The sequence below is a fragment of the Ambystoma mexicanum genome, chromosome 1p, assembly GCF_040938575.1.
Source record: "Ambystoma mexicanum isolate Mex_15411 chromosome 1p, UKY_AmexF1_1, whole genome shotgun sequence".
Lineage (NCBI taxonomy): Eukaryota > Metazoa > Chordata > Amphibia > Caudata > Ambystomatidae > Ambystoma > Ambystoma mexicanum.
Genome location: NC_090921.1, coordinates 203,918,887 through 203,940,928, shown reverse-complemented (window position 1 = coordinate 203,940,928; position 22,042 = coordinate 203,918,887). Strand labels below are relative to the sequence as shown.

At 53.2% G+C, this 22,042-nt stretch overlaps 1 protein-coding gene across 1 annotated transcript in view; it reads left to right on the top strand.

Moving 5' to 3' along the window:
• Positions 1 to 21,297, top strand: part of LOC138469226 (extracellular calcium-sensing receptor-like) — a 189,859-nt gene extending 168,562 nt beyond the window's left edge. The window contains exon 8 of the mRNA XM_069609027.1: positions 20,372 to 21,297. Coding sequence (XP_069465128.1) covers positions 20,372 to 21,297 — 926 coding nt within the window. The remainder of the gene's footprint in view (positions 1 to 20,371) is intronic.
• The last annotated feature ends 745 nt before the right edge of the window (positions 21,298 to 22,042 follow it).

Sequence of the window (22,042 nt, the reverse complement as noted above, 5' to 3'; positions counted from 1 at the left end):
AGATAAGGAGGTAGCCTGGCAAGAGGGGTCGACAGTGGGCTTTTTGAGGAGAAAATTCACACAGGAGTGATTGAGGGGTAGTGGGAAGGAGCCTGGCCTGTGGCATAAGAGTGATTACAGATATCCACCAAGGCTCGAGCAAGCGAGGCAATGTTGCCTTGATAGTTCTGGAGGAATAGGGGAGCACCTGTTTGGAAGAGACTTTCATCGAGAGGACTTGTTTAGAGGCCTCATCCGGTGCTATGGGTTGGAAAGAGGAGAGTAGGAGGGAAAGGGAGAGGGGGACTGAGCGAGGCCTGAGAGTTGGTGAGGGAGGGGTGTAGAGGAGATTGAGGAAGGAATTTCCTGTGTTTTCGTTAAGAAGTGGGAGGCCAATGATGTGCAGAGTGTCAGGGATGGCAGGGGAGAAGTGGAGACTGCAGTAGGATTGGCGAGTTCCTTGCAGATTTTAAACAGTTTGCCCATGTTGTTTGTAGCCCCAGAGATGCAGGGTTGCATATGGGCCCTCTTCTTCAAGTGAATAGTGAGTCTGTATTGCCCTTGGAGCAGGTGACAGACCAGTATGTCAGAGGATGTGCCTGAAGTCTGCCTCTTCCACTCAGCATATCTGCACTTGTGTTTCAGAGAGGCTAGGTCGGAGTCATACCAGGTGTTGTTATTGGAGATAGCCATCATGCGGATCCTCATGACAGGGGTAAGGATGTCCAGGTGTTGGTGATGGAGAGGTGAAGATTAGAAAGGGCTGTATCAGTGTGGGAGTCTGTGGCAGGAGTGGGGGGCAGATTGAAATTTGCAGCAAAAGCAGCAACGGACACTCGCTTTATCAGTCAAATGACGGAGAAGGAGACTGGCAGTGAGGGCAGAGGCTTAGCCGGCGGACCTAAGAAATCCAAGTGAGAGGACAGGAGAGCATGGTCAGACCAGGAGAGAGGTGTGATGAGAGGGTTGGAGATGGGGATAACTGCTGAGATGAGAGCATCCAAGGTGTGTCTGGCTAAGTGCGTCGGAACGGAGGGAAGAATGATGAGGGAAAAAAGTCACAGAGGGTGTGGAAGAGTTCAGTGGCCGAATAATGAGTCAAGGTGAATATTGAAGTCTCTGAAAGGAGAAACTTAGAGGTGGAGGCCAGAAGAGAAGAGGTGAGGTCATACCATTTGAGAGGAAGAGGTAGAACAGACCTGGGTCCTGCAGATGGTGACAAGAGTCAACGAGAGGGTTGGAGAGACACCAAGCCTGTAGACAAGGCATTCGAAGGAAGAGTAGGTCCGAGTGGGAATGATAGTAGCAGGGACCTATTCAGGGAAGATCAGGGCAACTCTGCCTCCAGACAGGTTTGGCCTGGGCTTAGAGAAGATCTTGTAGCCCTCAGGGAGGAGTGTGTCAAAAGCAGTGACATATCTGGCAGTGAACCACGTCTCAGTGAGCGCAAGAACGTCAAGGTTCAAATCTTCAAGATGGAGTCGGATGTCAGCGGAGTGTTTACAGCAGAGCGAGAGTTGAGGGTAGCTATGTGAAGCTGGTTGCCACCCTTTGAAGGTCTTCCATTTAGGGGTACAGGGATGTGGTATGCCCATTGGTGGTGTGGAAGGGGCAAGAGGGGTGGCAGATGGTAGGCATCTATCAAGAAGTAGGAGGTTGGGCTGAGAGCCCTAGCCCATGACAGTGCTGTTCTGATATACACTGATGATGGACATAGAGGATGGGAAGCATGCCAAGAGTAATTCCCATCTGGTTCCACCATTAATGGGTGATGAAGAGAAGGGGAGCTACAAAGAGGATGTCAGTGACAATCTGCCTGGAAGAAGCATTGATGTAGGTGTCAGCGATGGGCAGTCCTGGATTGGAGACCAGGAGATGTTTTTTGAACTTTTTTCTTCCAGGCTTTGAAAGAGAGCTAGGATAGGTGATAGAGTAGCAATTAGAGTAAATAGGGGAGATGGAGAGCACCATGTGAGGAGATAGTACAGAGACAGAACAGGGAGAGATAGAGGCGGAGAAACTGCACAATGCACAATGAACTCCACAGGCAGCCTAGCAGCAAGACAGGTGCAGATGATTAAGGTGCACGAGACATCCCAGGTTGCTGAAACCAGGTTGTTGCACTGCTCCAGCTGTGAGAAGGGCCAAACATGAGGGTGGAGTGACCTGCAGTGACTCTTAATGATGAGGTCAACACAAGGTGTCAGGAGTCTGAGGCTGCAGCGACCTCAGTCTGATCCAGGCAGCCTACCAACAGGACAGGCACAATTGAATCATTTGCACTTGGCAGTGTGCTTTTAGTCAGAAAATTGGGTTTGACCCCGGCCAAGTCAATCAGAGAAATGCTTTGGAGTGGGTTAGCAAGGGTTGAGCTGATGAAGAGTGGGAGAATCTGTAATTCAGAGGGAAGAGCGACTCGCAAATACCCACCGTCCAGATGACACTCTTACACTCTTCCCAAGCAAACCAGTCACTCCGTCGGACTGGATCTGGCTAAGAGCTAAGACTCAGGGATAGGGAGAGCTGTAATACTACTCAGGAACTTCCGTTTCCAAGGCTACAAGTCGACACCACCGGGAAGGCTCAAGGTCGAGCGCAGGTTCTACCAACCACCTAAAACCACTTGCCGCAAGCACAGGGATTACTATCCCAGCTGAAGGGATACCAAAGCACCAAAAGGACTACTCCAATTGCCCTCAAGCCCCAGAGGCGAATCACAACCGTACCATGAGGTGGTAGCTCACACTTCAGATAATTTCTGAATTCCCCTGCTCGCAGACCTGCCAAAATTAGAGGGACAACACTGTAGCAGGGAGGGCATTCCAGATCTAGGAAGGACGGTCATAACAGGAACCGTTGCGTCAGAACAAGAGCATCTCACAACCCCTGATACCGAAGTGAGGGACAGCTTTGCTGCGTCCTACATGTGGTAAGCGGTTGGCGGCTGCAGGACCCCAGTAGCCGGGATGGGTGGCTCAGCACCACAGGAAGGCAGGATTATAGTAGCCGGATCGGCGTGGAGGAGCAAGGGGATTACAATGCCGGCAGACCCTTTATTAGCTCGAATGAAGATAAGGCAAGGCAAGGCTCAGGCTCTAGTAGGGTCTCCATATCACTGTCCATCATGTTTACAAGTGGCTAGGACCATGCTGACACCATCAGCTCAGGCTTGCAGGGACATTAAACACAGCGAGTAACAAAGTGATTCGCATCAGCTCAACCACTGGTCCTGCACCGATAATAGTAATTTTCAATGATATCCAGTGATGTTACCAAAAAGAGTTTAACCGAAAAAATGTGACCAAATAATTTTTCTGCCATTTTAAAAAAATAGATGGGGGTTGGGCTAAAGGGGTAAAGGGTTTGAAGTGGTAGTTGAGTTAGGGTGGGTTTACAACTAGAAAAAAACAGTGGTCTTGAGTGGGACCCCCTAAAAATGAAACAAAAAATACCTGCAATTTTTTTCGGTAAAATCAGCTCGATAAAACAGTTTTGGTAAAACAAATTTCGTTAACATCTCATGGGGCCGTTTTCAATAGCCGGGCAGATACAGATCTGCAGCTGTGTAGGCAGTTTATCACACCAACTCTTTCAGGCCGATTCATGGAATTAATGTGCGCTGAAAATTTCCGCGCAAGCGTTTGAATGTGTGCGAATCGCAGCGCAAGTGCAAAAAACGCAGCGAAACCCTCGCACAGCTATTCATGGAAGTCCGTGCGTGTGTTAATCCATGGATGTGCGCTAAAATCCTGCGTGGTGCACGCTGGCGCACACGTCTTCAAACAGCATGCGCTACGCGCACAGCGAAAGCACACATAGCGCAGCACACACAACTAAAGTAGGCGTAATACGGGGCATGAAAATATGGGCATCACGGGGGAAGTACAGGAGGCAAATGCGCGGAACGCCCATACGTGCGCCTACAACACATATTCATGGAATCGAACGGGGCTAATGCGTGCACCAAAAAAGATGCGCTAATCCAGAAAGACGTACGCCAGCAGGAAGCAGGCATACGTGGACCAGCACAGCATAAAAGTGCGCGCAAACAAGAAACAAGCTCAGACGCTAAGATGAATAAACCGTTCCTTGCAGCAGTGGTCGTGGGATACCGCAGGTGGAGGAGGACGATATCAGGGCCAGAATTTTTACACCCAGTACCATCCTTTTTGGGATGCCTGATGACCAGGTGAATGGGAGGTACAGGTTTCCACCTCACATAATACTCGACCTGGTGAGTGAGTGGGAGGATGACCTCACATCACCCACCCTGTGCTCCCAAGCACTGAGCCCCCTTGAAAAGGAGCTTAATGTACTGCACTTCTTGGCCACTGGATCATTTCAGCGGACAAGTGCTATAGTGGGGGGGTGTCACAGGCCACGCAGTCACGCTGCCTACACCAGGTGTTGGCTATCATGACTGCACGCCCATCAGTCCGCAGGCACATATACCTGCCCAGAACACCTGCAGAAAGGCAGGCTGCCGTCCAGGATTTCTACGGGGTGGCACAATTCCCCAAAGTGCTAGGTGCCATTGATTGCACCCATGTGGCTCTACGTCCCCCCAGGGCAACGGAGCACATCTATAGAAACCGCAAGCACTGGCATTCCATCAACGTGCAGATAGTATGTAAGGGAGGGAGGGATGCCAAGGGAATCATCACCTCAGTATATGCCAACTATCCAGGGTCCACCCATGACAGTCATTTACAGAATGTCAACCCTAAACCGGGATCTAGAAGCTGGGCAGCATGGCGATACATGGCTGCTTGGTGAGTATAAATGCCACTGCACATGCATGCATGCATGTCAGATACTGAGTAATGTCACAAACCCACTAATGATACCCATCACCACCTCCCCAGGGGACAGTGCCTACCCTCTGAGCACCCACATGATGACGCCAATTCGGAATCACACCACCCGAGGTAAGATACAACACAGCCCATATTGCAACCCGGGGCATAGCGGAGCACACATTCGGAGTGCTCAAGTCATGCTTTCGCTCCCTTGACTGCTCTGGTGGGCAGCTGCTATACAGTCCCCCAGTAGCGTGCAGGATCATAGTGGCAGCATGTGTCCTGCACAACGTTGCAACACGCCGGGGCCTGCCGGTGGACATGGTGGTGCCCCCACATCCCCAACCACATGCATGGCCGCTGCGCATGGGAGGGGAAAGGGCACATGGTGAGGCAGCCCGTACGTAGCTGGTGGCTAATTACTTCACCTAAAATCACACCCCTTTGGAGTGCACACAGCCCTGGCACATACCAGCTGACAATCAATGATGATGACATAAGGGACAGTCAACTGTCACAACCATACCAGCCTGAGATTGGTCACCTGGAAGTGTTACATTGTGTGCATCCCTACCTACCGAAACACCACCAATGCTGTGCCATTATAAAACATACATCTATGCTGCTAAATTGATAACCCCCTTGCAAAATACAACATGAAAACAGAGCCAGGTCACCCAACCCCTCTCCGGCTCCGCCACACAACACACCATGGCATGTCATGCAATGTGAAAGCAAACACAGCAATGCACAAGAACTGACACAAAGTGCACTGTCCCAAATGGAAACTGCCCACAGACAATATGCTCCCAGTAATCAATACCAAACAGCACACATGAACAAATACTTACCACCAACACAATACAGCAACACACCATGAAACATTGCAAAAACATGACAGTACTAAGTCAAAGTAGTGGTAGTCTTACAACCTGAATAAGCCAGCACATCGACCCCTTCCAACTGTAGAGTGCTGCTGCCATGCAAATGTGTCAGTGTACTGCATACAACATGAACTCCATCTGCAAAGGAGACGGCCTTGTGAAGACATGAGGAAGGAACCTGCAAATTATGAGGAAGACATGGATTCACAAGCACATATCAATACACCATGCAGTGTACAATACAACAACAATACCCACTAGGGATGTCCACACAGTATTGACTACAGACTGCCCACACAGCTCATAGGAGCCCAATGTCACTGTGTAAGTCACTGTCACTTGGTCACACCCTTTCAAAAGCCCATGGGAACGGGAAGAAGGAGGGGTGTGTGTGTCACAAACCCAAGCATCTAACCCAAACTCAGGACAAGCCTGCATGTGCCCAGCCGTAATACAGTGGATGCCCACGGGAGCCACACAAGGCAACACACTGTAAAAAAAAAAAATCATGCATGGCTATGACATTGTGGGAGAAATGGTGTCGCTCTCTTCACCCTCTGCTGCTGCATCAGGAGGTGGAGGCACTATGGGAGGCAGCCCACGCAAAGCCCTGGTATGGTCCTCCATGGCAGCAAGCATGTGGTTCTGGAAGGTCTGATTCTGGAGGATTAAAGTGCGGAGATCCCCATGCAGCACCTCACGGGTTGCCTGCACTCCTGCACGCATGGCCTCGAGGGATGCCCGGATCTCCTCACGTGTTGCCTGCAGCTCAGCTGAGAGCGAACGTATGAGCTGCTCCAGCTGCTGTTCTGCCCTAACATTTCGGGAAGCCTCAAGTTCAAGCAGACTCTGCCTGAGGTTATGGAGTTCTACCCTCAGGGCTTCCCTGTGGCCCTGTGACTGTATTGATATGGATTTACGCAGAGTCTCCAGTGTCGCCCGTCGGTCCCTGTTGGACGCCAACATGTCTTGCCTGTGTGATTGGCAAATGGAGTCTGTTGCCTGCTGTTGTTGCTCCATCTGCCTTTCAGGGGGGATAATGGAAGTGGCCACCCTCTCCATTGCCTAAGCCATCATTTCTACTGATGCTGCCTGTGGGTTGCCATACCGTACATGGAGTTTTCCCATACAGTATTCCCTGGGTGGCACATGGCCACCGTGTCGGCGGGCACCACACCTGTTCGGGGCAAGGCGATCTGCACCTTGCTGTGCTGGCACTGCCTGAGGATGCAGGACTGCATCCCCCCTCTGATTTGCTGGCCCAGGAACAGGATCAGATGCTGTGGAGTGTGACCCAGCATCCGTAACCGCCAAAGGCGGACCTACCAACACTGACATCCATATAGAGGGTTCTACCCCTGGTGCAGGTGGGTTGGACAGAACAGAATCCCTGCCAGAAGCACTGACCTGCGACAGCACATAAGTCTCATCATCCGACTCAGCACCTGAATAGAGGTCTGGGGAGCTGCACCCAGAGACAGCCCTCAACAGTATGGTCTGCAGTACCAAAGTGTTTTCACCCACCACCACACCACGTCCCCCACTGGTGCCCGGTCATGGCTGAGAATCCTTCTGGGTCTGCACCATCTCCTGAACCTCACCAGCATCAAGTGCGTCGTCACCTGCAAAAACATGAAATACAAGAAATGGAAACAGGCATGAGCACCATAGCACACACGTAGGCCTGACAAGACAGAGATCCTGTACATGGTTTACACATGTCCCACATGACTATAACCCTGGCATGCATGCACTGTCAATGAGTTTGAAGGGGAGTCAAAAAGGCAGACAATGAGGACACCAAGATGGAAAAGCAACACATTTGCAGCATGTTGTGTAGCACTGGCATCACACATCAGCCTGTGAGTGGCATGTCCAATACACATACATGACACATGCCAGCACACAGATGTCATGTAGCATAGCCATGGTAAATTAGACAACTACAGCGGTATGTCAGTGAATGAGTACTGCCACACATCCATGTCACATGGACATGATGAGAAGATTAATGCAGAATAGTGTTGCAAAATATGCATGTGCCACACACTGCAACACATCCAGTGTAAAATAAGACAGTGATTGTAGGAAGATGTACACATCAATGGTTGGTCACTTCAACATGACAGGAAACAACTATCATGTTCCACATGCAAACAGGCCCTAAAAATAAATTTCAGCAGGCCAATACTCCCTCGCCCTGAATGGTCTAATCATTCACATAACCAGGTAACTAAAGTGGCACAATGTGGGGTGTAAACAATGATAGAGCATTTTACATATGTGGCATTAGGGATGAAAAAAGAATATGAACAATGGGATGATCTAAACAATCAGCCTGAATGAACACAGAACAAATCAGAACAATGTTGATGCAAGATGATAGTTCAAGGGCAACATCAGTAATGTGGGGCTAATTGGCCACTATGGGCAGAAGGGATACTGTCATACCCAAACAAAGGCACGTGAATGTATTGGAGGAAGCACATAGGTGACCCATAACACTCAGGAGTACACACCCTCAACTGGCACTCAATCAGAACCTGTCACCCAAACAACATACACATGGATTACACACACATGCATGGGCACTCACTGGACAATGCGTCGTAATCAGGTAGGTCTCCCACGCCTTGGATCTGTTCCTCTGTGACGAAGGTCCCAGCAACAGACTCATGTTCAGTGAGTTTGTTATCCTCTGGTGGAGACCCACCGCCAGTCACCAGAGTAGCGGCATGATTTGAGGCCAGCTTGTTCTTTGCTCTGCGTTTCAGGTCATTCCACCGCTTGTAGCAATCATCAGCTGTCCGCCTCACAAATCCAAGGGCACTTATGCGGTCGGTGATGGTCTGCCAGTGTGCCCTACGTTGACCAGGTGTGGTCTTGCACGCTGCAGTCACCACCATTTCTCGGCTATGTGCCGACACAAGTGCATCAAGTTTGGCGTCATTAAAGCTAGGCTTCCTTGACGTGGCGGAGAGTGTAGCCGTGTCTGGGGTCTCAGCCTGTCGTGCCAGAGCACCCTTCTTCCTCTTTTTCAAAGGTGGAGCAGAGTCTGAGTGGCTTACGCCGCTCTGGTCAGTAGGGGCAGAAGCGCCGGTGGACTGGGTACTAGGAGTGTGCAAAGGCACAATGACCATAGGTCTTGGTGCAGGCATTGGCTGAAGTGTGATGTTGGCAGGGGCAACATCGGTTTGATGGTCCTGGATCGACAATGTCCCAGCTGGGAGACTCAGAGCTGGGGTGGATAGAGCTGCAGCTGCCCCTGCAGCCTCCCCACCCTGCCTACTTGGGGCAGCAGATGACATTGCTGCCCCAGATACACGTGGCCTGGTGACACCAACTTGCGCCACCACACATAGCTTAGACTTGTTGACGTGGAAGTCAGCCTGGGAGTCATCCTGTGCTGGGTCAGGTGCCACAATGGCTGGTCAAACAAGGGCTGAGCTGGGAGGGTGTCAGCTACGTTTCCCACAACCATGGGGGGCATGGGTGTCCCTGATTGGTCCTCCACACATGGGGGTCTAGGTGCACCCTGCAAATCCTGGCCACGTCCCCTACCGCGCCCACCACGCCCACCTTTTGGAGGTCGACCACCTTTGCTCCCTTACCGCTTGGTCGCCTCCCAACCATGGCACTGATGTTGTTGTGCGTATGGGAGGAGCAGTAAACGATTGTCCTGGGCAATTGGGGGTGAAAGGGGTAGGGTACTAGATAGAATTCGTACCCTAGTGCTCTAGCAAGGCTGTCTGTGACCCCAGGGGGAAGATGACGGGTCACGCAACGCACAGGCACCCCGAAAACAAAAAATAACATGCACGCAACCCCTCGTAGACCACGTGTGTGGAAAAATGAACCCGCACTACGCTGTGGCACCCAGGAACACAAAAATAAGCATACGCATGTTACACGTAGCCACAATGACCTCTGAAGGGGTATGCGACACACGGGGCAAGCACAGTTGGTAAATGCGTGCGCGACTCAACCCTCTGCCTGGAAAAAGAAAGTGAAACAAACGCGCGTGTGCGCGTTGGCAACACCCCCGCCAAAAGAAGAATTGTACGTTGTCTGAGGAGACAGGACAAAAGAAGAAGTGAACGCTGTTTGAGGAAACAGGCCTAACAAAAAAAATGAACGCTGTCAGAGGTAACAGGGAGTACGAACTTCAAACGATGTGAAGTAAACGCGAGTGAACCGAAAAGAAGTAAAGAATTCACCCACTCGCTCTCCACGAAAGGCACATACAAGGAAATGCCTTTTAAAGCGCCCCACATGTGCAACGTCACTTACGCGAGCTGACACTCGGACGTGCAGTTTTTTCACGCGCCATGAGACACTATGGCCACGTCACGAGGGAAACACCCGCGCGCGTCACGTCACAGACGCGCTTACGCGCTAAGGGCCTTTGGTCCAATGAAACAGCGTACGTGTGCTGACACGCTTACGCGCTAAGGGCCTTTCCTCGAATTACATGCTGACGTGCAAGATTTTCATGTGCCAAATCACTCCGTATCAAGCTGTCCATGCAACAACACACGGAAGACCACGCTCCTGCCCAGAAGTCCGAATTACTGCCCCCCAGTGCCCCGAGCACGCTCCCACCTGCCATCTGCTGCTGCCTGCCTGCCTGCTGCCCACATGCCCTGCTATTTGCTGCCTGCACATCATGCATCTGCAGGGGTGCAGTTGTTGTGACCACCCTGGAACCGAAGACTCCCGACTGGGATACCATTGCTCCACAGCCCAGCCCCAGGACCCAGTTGCCCACCCACACCTGCCTCTGGGGTTGCCATGTCGGGCACACCACCATCTGGCAACCCCCAGCCAGAGAGGCAGAGGGCCACCAGCTTCAGTGCCAGGGAAGTTGGTGTCCTGGTGGCGCAAGTCCTGGGGCAGTATGATGCCCTCTTTGGAAGTTCTCGTGCCGACTATGAAGGACGGACCAGGATCTAAATGGATATCGTGACTGCCATCAAGGAGGAGGGGGTGGCAGTCCGCGACATCAAACATGTCAAGAAGCGCTGGGAGGACTTCAGGTCCAGGACCCTTGACAAGGCCCGGCGCCGGGGGCCACCTGTCTGACCACCAAATGAGGCTCCTGGAACGCATATGCCCAGCGCTCCACGTCCAGGTCCTTGAGAGGCAGACCCGTCTGGAGTTGAGCGGTAAGTGTACATGCATAATGATTGGACGCTGTGCTTGTCGTGGTGTCCCAGTAGTGTGCAGGTTGCACATGTGTTTTTGTAGGGCCATGTATGGATGTGTATGTACAGGGGCGTGAGGCTGACACATGCGAGTCCTCTCATGTGTGAGACACATGGATGGTGTATGTGTGGGTAAGCATGCCGGCCAAATGCAGATGTGGGAGCACACATATTTGAATTACTGTGTATGTACGTTGGCATGGTTGTGATGTCACACATGGATGTTGGTTCCAGCTGCATGTATCTGCACTGTGTACATGTGCAATTGTGTCTATTTGACAAGTGTGCAACTGTGATGCAACATGGAAGCCTGTGGCACTGACATGTAGAAGGCTCAATGCCAGGTGTGACATGGATGGCGATCTCATCACTCTGACAGTTGGTGGACATGCACACATGCATGTAAGTGTGTTGGTTTGTGTGAATGTGTTGTGTACTCCCCGTGTTTCATGTGACGTCAGGCTCACCTTCGGATGCTGATGCTGTTGTATGTGTATGAATGGTGCAGCCTGGTGCAATATTGCTGTGGAATTGCTCATGTGTGTGAGTGGAAATGACATGTGTGTTAGGGAGTGTGATGCCATGGCTGAAGTCTGACACTGCCACTCATGTACAACTGTCATGTGTGTATCAGTCCATTGTACAGTGCCCTGATGCCTGTGTTCTATCTTTCCCTGTCTGCAGCGTCAACTGATGAAGAGGGCGGAGAGGGTGCTGTGGAGCAAGGCGGCAGGGATCGCACCGCCAGCCGGAGACGCAAGGCCCGGCTCCCCTCCCAGGTTGTCACCTCTTCAGGGAGTGAGGAGTCCAGTGCAGCGTCCCAGGCCGCAGCTGCTGAGGGTAGGTCCAAGAGGTGGCGGTCGGAGTTGGACTCCTCGGCAGCAGAAGGGGCAGCTGAGACCCCACAGGGTCCGACGGAGGAAGATGGCACGGCGTCATCCAGGTTGGTGGGGGGTTTGGTGGAGGAGGAGGATGTGGAAGGGACAGACACGGGGTCTGGAGGTGGGGATTCCACTGGTGCTAGTGGTGCATTGCAGGGGCAGGGACAGGAGGCACCACAGGCCGCCACGGAGGTGCCTGTGTGTAATCCTGTCCCCGATCCTGTGACTGCATCATCCTGCACCAGCAGGGATTCCTACGTCCAGACCCGTTTTCAGGGAGGGGATCCGCTTACAACAACTGGCCTTCCTCTCCCTGCGGACGTGGCTATTTGAGACCGGGTTGAGCCTGTCCTGGGTGGGATGGCGTTGCATCAACGGGGCATGCGATGTGACCTGTGTTTTCTTGAGGACACTGCATGTCATCTCAATTGCCTCGTTGACCGCGTTGACCTACTGGGACAAGTCACCAGTGCTGGATTCCTCTGTTTGGTGGACCTTTTTACGACCCCCTCCTCACCTAAACCCCCTATGCGCCAGTCATCCTCCATGCCATCTTCCCACCCATGTATCACCTGGGTACCCTGTGGAGCTGCCTCTGACCCTGTGGCCAGGCTGGTGGAGGACACATCCCTGCCACAGTCGGGAGTCGGACGTCCAGCAGGGGTGGCCACCTCAATAACTGCACCCCAGCCGGAGGAGGACATGCAGGCAGCAAGAGCCAGGGCACAGGCACAGCAGCAGCAGCAACAAGGATTGGAGCCATGATGGCTCGGGGCCTTCAACATCGGAGGGGCAGGCATCGACCAGAGGGCAGGAGGACCCAGGATTGGAAGTGTCTTCCATTTGGCAGCGGTTGGGCCAAGCCATAGATGCGGAGCGGCAGCGGCCGGAAGAGGCATGGCTCACAATGGTCAGGGCGGAGAACTCCATGTGGAGAGCTCTGAGGCGGGCCGAGTGCCTCGAGGCAATTCGCAGGGAGTTGGAGGTCCACATGTCATCGTCCCTGCGAACCCATGGGGCCATGGAAGAGGACCGCCTCCGGGACATCGAGCAGGAGTTTGATGATGCCCTGGCACAGGAAATCGGGAAGTGAGCTGTCGGACTAGCCCGCTGCCATTGTAAATAGCTTTTAGAGTTAGGTTTCCTTTTCCTTTTCCTTTGATTTGTGGTGAATGGACTATGCCACACACATTTGTATATAGTTTTTTTATTAGGTAGTTTCTTAGGTAGGTTTCATTTCTTTCGTTGGGCTCATGGACCCTTGACAATGGAATGTACATAGTTGGACAATGGATTATTATGAACTTTTTCTTTTGATTTCACCATGGATCAATGGATTTATCTTTTTACGTTTCCTTTGGATTTGCGTTGGTGGAGGAAGAGTTTGGACTATTTTTCTTTCGGATTTCTTTGGATTGGTTATACTTTTGATTTACTCATCTTTTGCACATGCTTTTCATTTCATGTTTGCGATTTTGTACATAATACATTTTGATATTTTAGTTCCATGTGTGGGATTCGCTCATTGGGTTAATGCATGTGAAAATGTGGGTTTACCCAATCAATGCCAACCAGTGTGTGTGTGTGACGGGCATGTGTTGATGTACATAGTTGACTTTTGGTTTGTGTCTTGAGATAGGCATGTCAGTGTGGGGTGGATTGGGAAATCATTGCGTCTCAAGAATGGGGTGGTGTGCTGTGGTATTTTGGTGTAGAAGTGGGCCATGATTGTGCATCTTTATTTCATGTAGGGGGGGACATGAGTGGGGGGCCTGCTGGCAGGTTCCCTCACTGCTGGGGGTGGGGGTGCTGGGGGACATGAGTGGGGGCCTGCTGGCAGGTGCCCCTCACTGCTGGGGGGTGGGGGTGCAGGGGGACATGAGTGGGGTCTGCTGGCAGTTGCCCCTCACTGCTGGGGGGTGGGGGTGCAGGGGGACATGAGTGGGGGCCTGCTGGCAGGTGACCCTCACTGCTGGGGGGTGGGGGTGCTGGGGGACATGAGTGGGGGCCTGCTGGCAGGTGCCCCTCACTGCTGGGGGGTGGGGATGCAGGGGGACATGAGTGGGGGCCTGCTGGTAGGTGCCCCTCACTGCTGGGGGGTGGGGGTGCTGGGGGACATGAGTGGGACATGAGTGGGGGCCTGCTGGCAGGTGCCCCTCACTGCTGGGGGGTGGGGGTGCAGGGGGACATGAGTGGGGGCCTGCTGGCAGGTGCCCCTCACTGCTGGGGGGTAGGGGTGCTGGGGGACATGAGTGGGACATGAGTGGGGGCCTGCCGGCAGGTGCCCCTCACTGCTGGGGGGTGGGGGTGCTGGGGGACATGAGTGGGGGCCTGCTGGCAGGTGCCCCTCACTGCTGGGGGGTGGGGGTGCTGGGAGACATGAGTGGGACATGAGTGGGGGCCTGCTGGCAGGTGCCCCTCACTGCTGGGGGGTGGGGGTGCAGGGGGACATGAGTGGGGGCCTGCTGGCAGGTGCCCCTCACTGCTGGGGGGTAGGGGTGCTGGGGGACATGAGTGGGACATGAGTGGGGGTCTGCTGGCAGGTGCCACTCACTGCTGGGGGTGGGGGTGCAGGGGGACATGAGTGGGGGCCTGCTGGCAGGTGTCCCTCACTGCTGGGGGGTGGGGGTGCTGGGGGACATGTGTGGAGTCTGCTGGCAGGTGCCCCTCACTTCTGGGGGGAGGGGCTGCTGGCGGACATGAGTGGGACATGAGTGGGGGCCTGCTGGCAGGTGCCCCTCACTGCTGGGGGGTGGCGGTACTGGGGGACATGAGTGTGGGCCTGCTGCAGGTGCCCCTCACTGCTGGGGGTGCAGGGGGACATGGGTGGGACATGAGTGGGGGCCTGCTGGCCGGTGCCCCTCACTGCTGGGGGGTGGGGGTGCTGGGGGACATGAGTGGGGACCTGCTGGCAGGTGCCCCTCACTGCTGGGGGGTGGGGGTGCTGGTGGACATGAGTGAGGGCCTGCTGGCAGGTGCCCCTCACTGCTGGGGGGTGGAGGTGCTGGGGGACATGAGTTGGACATGAGTGGGGGCCTGCTGGCAGGTGCCCCTCACTGCTGGGGGATGGGGGTGCAGGGGGACATGAGTGGGGGCCTGCTGGCAGGTGCCCCTCACTGCTGGGGGGTGGGGGTGCTGGGGGACATGAGTGGGGGCCTGCTGGCAGGTGCCCCTCACAGCTGGGGGATGGGGGTGTTGGGGGACATGAGTGGGACATAAGTGGGGGCCTGCTGGCAGGTGCCCCTCACTTCTGGGGGTGGGGGTGCATGGGGACATGAGTGGGTGTCTGCTGGCAGGTGCACCTCACTGCTGGGGGGTGGGGGTGCTGGGGGTCATGAGTGGGACATGAGTGAGGGCCTGCTGGCAGGTGCCCCTCACTGCTGGGGGGTGGAGGTGCTGGGGGACATGAGTTGGACATGAGTGGGGGCCTGCTGGCAGGTGCCCCTCACTGCTGGGGGATGGGGGTGCAGGGGGACATGAGTGGGGGCCTGCTGGCAGGTGCCCCTCACTGCTGGGGGGTGGGGGTGCTGGGGGACATGAGTGGGGGCCTGCTGGCAGGTGCCCCTCACTGCTGGGGGGTGGCGGTACTGGGGGACATGAGTGTGGGCCTGCTGCAGGTGCCCCTCACTGCTGGGGGTGCAGGGGGACATGGGTGGGACATGAGTGGGGGCCTGCTGGCCGGTGCCCCTCACTGCTGGGGGGTGGGGGTGCTGGGGGACATGAGTGGGGACCTGCTGGCAGGTGCCCCTCACTGCTGGGGGGTGGGGGTGCTGGTGGACATGAGTGAGGGCCTGCTGGCAGGTGCCCCTCACTGCTGGGGGGTGGAGGTGCTGGGGGACATGAGTTGGACATGAGTGGGGGCCTGCTGGCAGGTGCCCCTCACTGCTGGGGGATGGGGGTGCAGGGGGACATGAGTGGGGGCCTGCTGGCAGGTGCCCCTCACTGCTGGGTGGTGGGGGTGCTGGGGGACATGAGTGGGGGCCTGCTGGCAGGTGCCCCTCACAGCTGGGGGATGGGGGTGTTGGGGGACATGAGTGGGACATAAGTGGGGGCCTGCTGGCAGGTGCCCCTCACTTCTGGGGGTGGGGGTGCATGGGGACATGAGTGGGTGTCTGCTGGCAGGTGCACCTCACTGCTGGGGGGTGGGGGTGCTGGGGGTCATGAGTGGGACATGAGTGGGGGGCCTGCTGGCAGGTGTCCCTCACTGCTGGGGGGTGGGGGTGCTGGGGGACATGAGTGAGACATGAGTGGGGGCCTGCTGGTAGGTTCCCCTCACTGCTTGCGGGTGGGGGTGCAGGGGGACATGAGTGGGGGCCTGCTGGCAGGTGCCCGTCACTGCTGGGGGGTGGGGGTGCTGGGGAACATGAGTTGGTGATCATATTGCAAGGTGACATGTGGCTTGGCTGGGGAGCATGCCCATGGTGGATGGGCTGCCTGCGGGACATGACCAGGGGTGCAGGGTAGTCCCCTGTGGTGTGGGCTGCCTGCAGGGGCCATGTAGGGGGTAGAGGGGACACCTGGGAGGACCCACACTGCCAATTCACGTGTAGGACTCCCCGCGCACCACACTGGATACATGTACCCCGCTCTGACAGCAAAATCCTGCGTGAAACTTCACACGCTCCCCCGAAATACAAGTACCCCACTCTGACAGCAAAATCGCGTGTGAAACTTCACGCGTACCCCAGAAATACACGTACCCCGCTCGCACAGGGCCAATCGCGTGTGACACTTCCCGTGAACCCCAGTAATACACGTACCCCGCTCGCACAGGGCCAATCGCGTGTGAAACTTCCCGCGAACCCCAGTAATAAACGTACCCCGCTCGCACAAGGCCAATCGCGTGTGAAACTTCCCGCGAACCCCACTACCCGGTCGCACAAGGCCACTCGCATGTGAAACTTCCCGCGAACCCCAGTAATACACGTACCCCGCTCGCACAGGGCCAATCGCGTGTGAAACGTCCCGCGAACCCCGGTAATACACGTACCCCACTCGCACCAGGCCAATCGCGTGTGAAACTCCCGTGAACCCCAGTAATAAATGTACCCCGCTCGCACAGGGCCAATCGTGTGTGAAACTCCCGTGAACCCCAGTAATAAATGTACCCCGCTCGCACAGGGCCAATCGTGTGTGAAACTTCCTGCGAACCCCAGTAATACACGTACCCCACTCGCACAGGGCCAATCGCGTGTGAAACTTCCCACGAACCCCAGTGATACACGTACCCCGCTTGCAAAGGGCCAATCGCATGTGAAACTTCCCGCAAACCCCAGTAATACACGTACCCCGCTCGCACAGGGCCAATCGTGTGTGAAACTTCCCGCGAACCTCAGTAATACATGTATCCCGCTCGCACAGGGCCAATCGCGTGTGAAACGTCCCGCGAACCCCGGTAATACACGTACCCCGCTTGCACAGGGCCAATCGCGTGTGAAACATCCCGCGAACCCCAGTAATACACATACCCCGCTCGCACAAGCCCAATCCCGTGTGAAACTTCCCGCGAACCCCAGTAATACACATACCCCGCTTGCACAGGGCCAATCGCGTGTGAAACTTCCCGTGAACCCCAGTAATACACGGACCCCGCTCGCACAGGGCCAATCGCATGTGAAACTTCCCGCGAACCCCAGTAATAAACGTACCCCGCTCGCACGAGGCCAATCGCGTGTGAAACTTCCCGCGAACCCCACTACCCGCTCGCACAAGGCCAATCGCATGTGAAACTTCCAGCGAACCCCGGTAATACACGTACCCCGCTTGCACAGGGCCAATCACGTGTGAAACATCCCGCGAACCCCAGTAATACACGTACCCCGCTCGCACAGGGCCAATCACGTGTGAAACATCCCGCGAACCCCAGTAATACACGTACCCCGCTCGCACAGGCCCAATCCCGTGTGAAACTTCCCGCGAACCCCAGTAATACACATACCCCGCTCGCACAGGGCCAATCGCGTGTGCAACTTCCCGCGAACCCCAGTAATACACATACCCCGCTCGCACAGGGCCAATCGCGTGTGCAACTTCCCGTGAACCCCAGTAATACACGTACCCCGCTCGCACAGGGCCAATCGCGTGTGAAACTTCCCGCAAACCCCAGTCATAAACGTACCCCGCTCGCACAAGGCCAATCGCGTGTGAAACTTCCCGCGAACCCCACTACCCGCTCGCACAAGGCCAATCGCATGTGAAACTTCCCGCGAACCCCAGTAATACATGTACCCCGCTCGCACAGGGCCAATCGCGTGTGAGACTACCCGCGCAGCGGGGTACGTGTATTCGGAGGGGTGCGCGGGGAGTTTTACAGGCGTTTTCGAGGTTGTGAGCCTGTGCGCCATGTACAGGATTTGTCCGCTGTACATGGCGCACGGGGAGGGGTTGGGGGTGTAACTGGCGCTGCTGCAGGGTCTATGCGCCACTCTGTGCCACGGCTGGTTTTGTATGTTAAAATCCATGAATACGCTGTGCGCGGGAATGGATTTTAGAGCACTCGGCTGGCGCAGAAAGTTCCATGCGCACACTGTGCACCAGCCATGTGCGCCACTTGTGCGCTGAATTCTATGAATATCCCCGTCTATCTTAACAACAACACAACACTGCCTTTAAGGTCAGAAAATGTGGGGCGCAAAGTAGGAATGGAGAAATCAATGAGCCACCATTCACGTCAGCTCAGAGGCCACAGCAATCGTCTCATTACCGCCCAGCCGGCCCCGCTCTGCTCTTTTTCTTTGTAGGTCGAATGTGCCAGCCTGCTCCCCGCCATGTTGGCTGTAGACACGGCTGAACTTGCTAAGCCGATTCGGGACCTTCCATTAATTGTAATGTCATCAGATTCACACAATCATCTGTTGGGATGTTCTGATCAGCCATTTCGACGAAATCAGGATCTCAATACCCTTTGGATTAAAATATCAGATCAATATTCACGTGGTGGAGTTCATCGTTGCTCACGCCACCACGTCCGTCCTCGTCCACCACCAGTCCAGTTCATTGGCACGCGGCCGAACAATTTTGGCCTGTCCATGCCACAAATTCAGCAACATAAATGGCTGAAACCACCTCAGTGACAGCCTCAGAATGCCAGGAAATGCCCCTAAATTCTAGGTGAGTCCCCGAGATAGAAATGTAGAGAAGCGTCATTGGATATATAGTTTGTGGTTGAAACTCAGGTCCCACATTACTCCATTGTTTACCTGAGGGCCGGTAGGCATCCCCAATTCTGTTTCACTTTAATGAAAACAGTTTAATTGGCGCATCAAGTGCCTTGGATTTGTTTTCATTTTAAAGTTAAAACTTTCAAACTTGTGCAATACGTCAGGCATGTGTTCCTCATGCATGACTTACACATTGGGTAAATTGCCCACAAGAAAACACATACCTCTTTCTCTTTGTGTAAATGAGCAATCTCGTGTCTGAGCTCTTACAGACGCAATATGCCGATGTAACTATGCATGGTCAATGTGGGTCAATGTTACATAGCTTACACATGTCATAAACAGGCATGCTCGACTTCGCCTCCAAAATGACGCACAGATATTAAAAGAAGTGGTGAGGATAAACTTTGCAGAAGCCATCTCCACTCCCGTGCTCCCAGAGCACTCGATGCCCCCTCTTTAAGTCACATTCCAATTCCCAAACCCACTTACCTATATTTACCTGAAAACTATCTCCTGCAGGTTCAATTGAAAAGGCTTGCTTGTATTATGTGGTGTCCTGACTGCACTAGACATCGAAAGCAATGCAATTGTGGGCTGGTACAGGATATTACGGTTCTATTTCAATCACAGGTTGGCCTGACTCCCCCAAAATGTGAGGGACTTTGAACTCCACAAAATGTTTTAGGTTTGAATTTCCTCCAAAGTAGTTGACCCATGCATGCTTCGTTATAACATATGCATGCAATTAGAGAACTATGCGCGTCTGGCACATAGCTATTGAGTCAATTAAGGCTAAGTACAATCTATAATCATGAAGCTGTACACGTTTGATGATTGCCCTATAGCAGGGGCCTGCAATCTGTGCCACTCCACATGTTTTGGACCGCAACTTCCATGATTCCTCACCATTGACTATTGTGCCTGGGGTTGATGGGGGTTGTAGTCCAAAACATCTGAAGAGCCAACGGTTGCAGACACCTGCCCTATAGTAATTATACTGGAGGCAGGTATCAAAAATAAATCCTAAACATGTGAACCCTCACCTCATTCTAGTATATTCAGGATGGATTCAAGATTGCAGCGCAGGCTGGATAATGCTCATTTAATCGCAGTTGCAACTAGTAGGACAGAAAGTTCCAGCAAATGGAAGGATGTTGAAATACCTATTCAAACATGGTGTCTTGATCGGCTTGTACATTGCAACTATTCAGACAATCTGATAGATTATCATGCAAAAGGAAGCAATGTGGGTACTTTCGGTTAAGGCTGTTGGCATGCAGCATACCCAAAATAACAATGTATACATATATGATAAATATATGATAATCCTAGGCTTTATATTGAAGTAAATAGTGAAAGTGTGCACTATTCAATAGTCATGTGACTAAAAATGTTACTAAACCCCAATAAAAGTGAAATGAAATGGCCATGCATAATACCTTTTTCACTTCTCTTCTGCAGACTCGACAGAATGTTCCAAGTGCACCTGGGATCAGTGGCCCAATGCCCGACAGGACCGTTGCCTACTTAAGATAATAGAGTTCCTCTCCTATGACGAACCTCTAGGAGCTGGCCTGGCAGCTATCTGCATTCTCTGCTCACTAATGCCTGTTGGCATTCTGGGACTCTTCATTTATCATAGGAACACCCCCATTGTCAAAGCCAATAACCGCTCTCTCAGCTACCTCCTGCTCCTCTCCCTCACCCTGTGCTTTCTGAGCTCAATGGCTTTCATTGGCTACCCCACCCCAGTGAAATGCCTTCTCCGCCAGGCTGCCTTTGGCATTGCCTTCACTCTTTCAGTATCTGGCATCTTGGCCAAAACCATCATGGTGGTCATTGCCTTCAATGCCACAAAACCCAATAGTCACTTAAGAAGATGGGTTGGGCCTCGTTTGTCATATGCCCTCATCTGTTTTTGCACGCACCTTCAGGTTCTACTGACTGCTTCTTGGTTGAGCCTCTCCCCTCCGTTCTCACAATATAACATATACACTGAACCTGGAAAGATAATAGTTGAATGTAACGAGGGGTCCTCCCTTGCATTCTGGTGCATGCTGGGATATCTTGGACTTCTTGCCTCCATCAGTTTCCTAGTAGCCTTCCTGGCTAGAAAGTTGCCTGACAGTTTCAATGAGGCCAAATTCATCACCTTCAGCATGCTGGCCTTCCTCAGTGTCTGGCTTTCCTTCATTCCTGCCTACCTCAGCACCAAGGGCAAGTACATGGTGGCCATGGAGATCTTCGCCATCTTGTCTTCCAGCTCTGCTTTGGTTTCCTGTATATTCTTTCATAAATGCTATATCATCCTGTTTAGGCCAGAGATGAACACAAGAGAATATCTGATGGGAAGGGAAACGGGAATCCGGAAGGAAACTGCTCAGTAGTCTGCCAACTAATCACCTAAAATATGTCACCAGATGTTCGTATAAGATGTTCCTCATGTATAACCAATTATGAAAGGTAGGCAAGAAAAAAGAACTTAGCAATGCATATATAAAGCAACATCTTGTATGTTATTCCTCAAATAGCTTCTCCCTGGCACTCCCCCCTCTCCTCTCCCTCTGCACTTTGCCCTGTAGCCCTAGCACGATCTGAATGACACAAGGCCTAGTAAGATAGTTTGTCTTGTCCTCCCTTTTTTTTCTCTCCCTTGTCTTGTTGCGCCTAGCAAAGAAACACGTGTGTACAGGCGCGTTATAAATGACATATATCATATCATAACACCCTGCATTTTTGGGAAAAAGAGAGATTCGCCTAAAAAGCAGAAAATTGAGATAATATTCCTTTTGCGACGAAGCAAAATTGAAGTGAACTTTTTGCCCATTTCCTTCATATATTTATACATTATTATACAATGAAGCTTTAAAACAACAGACTTTTCCTTAAGACAATTCTTTTTTTTAAGCCGGTACGTCCCCATTCCCATTTGAGCCCCCATAGGGCTCAATGGGAATGGGGAGGATGGTAGCAGCGGTACCGTTTATAATGGTACCATTGCTACCATCATCTTCTGCTCACGGATGCCGGTACGGCCACCTGGTCAGACCAGGTGGCTACGGTTCCATGTCATTTCATCATGGGATTTTTTTTGCGTGGTTTTTTACCGCCATTTTTTTACAGAAAAAAAAC